Source organism: Gorilla gorilla, chromosome 7 (assembly GCF_029281585.2).
Source record: "Gorilla gorilla gorilla isolate KB3781 chromosome 7, NHGRI_mGorGor1-v2.1_pri, whole genome shotgun sequence".
NCBI classification, from domain to species: Eukaryota; Metazoa; Chordata; class Mammalia; order Primates; family Hominidae; genus Gorilla; species Gorilla gorilla.
This window is the reverse complement of record NC_073231.2, coordinates 149,986,501-149,990,764: the sequence shown is the minus strand read 5'-3', so window position 1 is coordinate 149,990,764 and position 4,264 is coordinate 149,986,501. Positions and strand designations below refer to the sequence as shown.

The 4,264-nt window shown below is 64.7% G+C and overlaps 1 protein-coding gene across 1 annotated transcript; it reads right to left on the bottom strand.

Annotated features, from left to right (window-relative positions):
* Nucleotides 1-972: 972 nt before the first annotated feature.
* HGH1 (HGH1 homolog) lies at nt 973-3,944 on the bottom strand. The gene is made up of 6 exons (XM_004047666.5): nt 3,264-3,944; nt 3,085-3,185; nt 2,879-2,977; nt 2,592-2,683; nt 2,381-2,503; nt 973-2,304 (listed from the first exon to the last, which is right to left on the bottom strand). Exons 1-6 carry the CDS (start codon nt 3,854-3,856, stop codon nt 2,140-2,142), a joined length of 1,173 nt encoding a protein of 390 aa, XP_004047714.3. The 5' UTR covers nt 3,857-3,944; the 3' UTR covers nt 973-2,139.
* Nucleotides 3,945-4,264: the final 320 nt, after the last annotated feature.

Sequence of the window (4,264 nt, the reverse complement as noted above, 5' to 3'; positions counted from 1 at the left end):
CCTAGAGAGCAACAGTCAGGGAGACCTGGACTCCCAGGAGGGTAGTCCCGTGTGGTGGAAGAGACTGAACCTGGCATCCTCCCTGCTGAGGCTGGGAAGCGTTTGGTCCACACAAGGCAGTGACAAGTGCTGGGGAAGCTGGGCTGCTGGAGGACCTGACTCAGAATGCAATTCAGGAAAGGCAGTGGCTGCGAACCTGAGCTCTGCACTAGCCCAGGGCACACTGCCTTGCCCCTCTATGCCTCAGTCTCCCCACTGGTAACAGAACTGACCCCTCTAAGCTGCTGGCACTGTTGGCAGTGACGTGCATGGGGTGAGGGTGGGTGCTGGAGGTGATGAGAGGCTGCAGCCGTGAGCCCTTGCCCACAGTGCCAGGACCTGATTCGGGGGCTGCTGCAGCTGCACCCAAACACATGCCTGGCCCTGCAGCAGGTAGCTGCACACTGCTGGATGCTGCCTGCAGCGAACACGCTCTTCCTCAGTGCTGTGCCAGGTGTAGTGTGGCCCTGTGGGTGAGCAACTGAGCAGCACGTGGTCCCTCTGCACTCCACCTGACCCCACTGTGGCCCCTTGCAGAGAAGCAGGTGCAGTCCCAACTTCCAGCATCCGTGGATGACCTGGAGCCTGGCACAGACTTAGAGCGCCAACAGCCAGTCCTGCAGCTGCACTGCCCCCAGCAGCAGGGCATCCCCAAGGAGAATACGGGCCCTGAGCTCAGGCCTCCGGAAGCGCACCCCAGAAGAGGGGTGGGTTCTGCCCAGCTGGTCCTCTAGAGCTCTGTAGCAGCCAGGCTGGGAGTAAGCGCCTCCAGGAGGCGCTCCAGTAAACTGAGGGTGGGTGGGTGGGGCAAGGCCAGATAAAGCATTTATTCTGTGAAGACAGTGCTGACGTCTGAATGCTAAGAGGGCAACTGGCCTCCAGTGGCAGGTGGGGGCTCTGGCCAGGGGAAAACATGGTCCACACATGCCTGCATGAGTGGCAGAGCTTTAATGGGGGCAGGTGAGAGAAGATCCTGGAGGCGGGAGACGCCTGGCACCCGAGCCACAGCAGGAGACCACAGGGGACGCTCCACTTTTAGGGTGTGGAGTGAGGCATTGTGAATTGCCAAGAAGACAAGCTAAGCTCCTTCACCAGGGCTCGAGGGGCCTGGGAGGGCCCATCAGTGAGCAGGGGCCAGCCCTCAGGATCCCAATGCAAGAGGTGGCAGTGAGGTCAGATCAGCTCAGGAAGGGAAGAGTGTGGCAAGAGCCACCATGACAGCCTGTGGGGCTTGGCAGCCACGTAACTGGCAGGTGAGGGATGCACACAGGTCCAGGGGAGAAGCACGTAAGGCGCCTGGGCCTATAGTGGGCTCTACCACAGGGGCAGAGGGTGGCTGGGGGAGAAGCTTGGGCAGGGACCAGGCTGCAGGCACATCTGGAGGCTCTTGGCAGAGGTAAGAAGGCCAGGGAGGAGTGGCCCAGGCTCAAGGAAGCTGACCAGGGAGACGGCCTAGCTAGAGAGGCCAATGAGAGCACCCACTCAATCTGAGACTGGGAAACAGGAAGACTTAGGGAGCTGACAAGGGTTGAAGGCAGGGTCCTGGAGCATAGGTCAAGCAGGGAGGCACAGTCCTAGAAAGACCCCAGGATCTACGTATGGCTGGGTCAGCCCTTTGAGGCCAGGTCTCAGGAAACAGGGAGCTGAGAGCCGCAGGGAGTGAGGCTGACAAAGCAGCACTTGTACCTAAGCACCCACCTCTGCCCAGACTCTGCAGTGCCCTGGGGATTGGGAGGCTTCAGCTGGCTCCTTGGGGCTTGCAGTGGTTTTCTGTCCAGTCCCCACGCTGTGCCCAGGAAGAGTCTTCTCATGGCTCCCTGCCCATCTGCCTGCCACCTCCACCTTCTGCACAGGCAGCCGAGTCACGGTGCCTACCTCACAGTACTGCTCTGCACAACCTTCATCCTTGCTGGTAGCAACACTGCACAGGGCTGGGACGTGCCTCCAATCCTTACTGGAGCCTAAGCATAGCTCTGCTTCTCAGAAGAGCACAGTCTCTGAACAATGGGACCCAAGGGGCCTGTAGACAGCTGCAGGAAGGCCTGGTCTGAGGAAGCCTGGCAAAGGGGACCCTGGAGCTGGTATCCGGCTGCAGGGGCCTCAGGTGGGTGTGGCCCTCTCCACCCATGGCTCTGGGGCCAGCTCCCGCTCCAACTGCTCCTGCTCCCGGCAATCCAGCTGCTGCAGCTGCTGCTCCACATCCTCAGGCACCTGCACCTCCAGCAGGTTTTCCATGCCACGTTCAGGCTCGTCCCCAATAAGCACCTGCCAGACGGGAGGCAGGTGAGCATCTGGCCAGCTACAGACACCCCTTCCCCAGCCTCTCCAACCCTGCACCAACCTGGATGAGCTTCTCACAAGCCGTCCGCACGTTGGGCTCCGGCTCCCAGCTGTGCAGCTCTCGAAGGATCAGGTAGGCTCCCTGGTCCCGCACCTGCTGCCGACCTGGTGCTGTGGCTGTCAGCTGAGGAGGTGGAAGAGGTTACCCAGATGTCAGCATGCTCATGTGTGTGTGTCGGGGTGGTGCTTATTGCAGCAGGGCTCCTGCTCACCAGCATGATGGCTTCAACAAGCATCTTGCGGATGTCTGCATCAGGTTCTCGCTGCTTGTCTGGTGGCAGGTACTGCAAGTCGACAGGCAGCCCTAGGGGTGAGTGTGTGGGAGCCACTGTGTCCCTGGGCTGGGCAGCTGAGCCAGGCTCTGCCTGTGTAAGTCCCACCTGTGCTCAGCAACTCACTGCTGCAAAGTTTCAGGAGCCTGTGGCCTGGACACCTCTCTCTCCCTCCACTGGCCTCCCTCCTCTCCGGCCAACTCTGAGGCTCCACACTAGCCACTCACGTTCCATCTCTTCCTCGGAGAAATCCTCAGGCCCAGCCAAGGGCAGGAGCAAAAAGGGGAGAATGTCCACCTCAGGTCCAAGCAACCACTCGTGATGTCCTGAGGGATGGTGAGGGTGGGGAGACGGCAATGGAAACTGGTCCAGAGCAGCCCCGGAGTCCAGTCCCCACACCTGGCAACGCGCCCCCGCCACACCCACCACTCACGGTGCTCGAAGCAGCAATTCCGCAGCGTCCCCACCACCCCTCCCCTGCGTACAGAGGAGTCGGGGTACTGGGTAAGGGGCAGCAGCCGCTGGACCACGCACCTGTTGGGAGGTGTCACTTAGGGCCGTCCCCGCTAACTTCCGTCCCCTCCCCGCCCGCGCGGGCGCCCCGGGCTTCACCTGTCGGGGTCCAGTAGGAAGGCCCGCGCCGCAGGGCGTTGGCTGAGGTTGGAGAGCAGCGGCGCTAGGTAGTGCAGGGGCGCGCGGGCGTTGTAGCCGGGCGTGCACAGCGCGCGCACCAGCCGCTCCAGGACCGAGTCTGCCGGCTCCGCGGCCGCCAGCGCCGCCATCAGCGCGGCACACGGCGCCGGCTCGCGACTGAGGTTGGCTAGCGCGGCGGCCGCCTCCTCGGCCCAGGGCCACTGCGGGTCCAACGCGCGGCCCAGCAGGCGCGCTGGCAGCCCGGGGTCGGCCGCCAGCAATGTCTCGTGCAGGCCGGGGTCGGCGGCCAAGTTCACGAGCGCGCGGGCGGCGTCGCGGGCCGGGGCAGAGGCCGGCGCCAGCTCCATCAGCGCCTGCAGCAGCGCCGCCTGCCCCGCCAACAGCGCGCGGCCGGGCCCGCAGCCAGTCAGCGCCAGCACGTGCCGCACCGCCGCCGCCTGCAGGTCCGCCCGCGCGCCGGGCGCCAGGAAGGGCAGCAGCTTCACCACCTCCGCCTCCGGGCTTGTCTCCGGCCCTCCCGGGGCGCCAGCGCCAGCCCCGGCCTCCCCCATGTCGAGCGACACTCTGCTGCCACCCGACCGGTGCCCGCGGTCCGCTTAGGGGTCCGCTGTGTGGCCCGCAACCCCGCCCACCAGAGGAGCGAAAGCCTCCCTGGCCAATCCGAGGCTGCGCACTGGGCTCAAGGGGCGGGACCGGCGTGCGGAGGGGCGGGGCCAGGCCGCGCGCGGGGCGTTATGGGTCTCGGCGTCTGGCCGGAAGCTGCGGAGGTTGAAGACTGAGCGCTGTGATGTCCCAAGCCATGGGGGCCGAGGCCCGGCGCGATTTGGCCGCCTCCCGCGTCCACACTCGCTGGAAACGTCTATGTAGTCTCGGCTAGGTCGGCCAGTGCTTCCCCCTGGGCGCTGGCCACGCCGAACCTGGTCAGCCGGCCCTGGCTTCTCGTGGGCCCTGAGGGTCTG

What these genes read in the sequence shown, in the direction of transcription:
- HGH1 (XM_004047666.5), bottom strand. Translation starts at nt 3,856, where the DNA reads ATGGGGGAGGCCGGGGCTGGCGCTGGCGCCCCGGGAGGGCCGGAGACA. An exon ending in TTGTTGAAGCCATCATGCTG is followed by an intron (nt 2,504 to 2,591) that starts GTGAGCAGGAGC and finishes CCACCTCCTCAG; the next exon opens with CTGACAGCCACAGCACCAGG. An exon ending in CTTGTGAGAAGCTCATCCAG is followed by an intron (nt 2,305 to 2,380) that starts GTTGGTGCAGGG and finishes CCCGTCTGGCAG; the next exon opens with GTGCTTATTGGGGACGAGCC.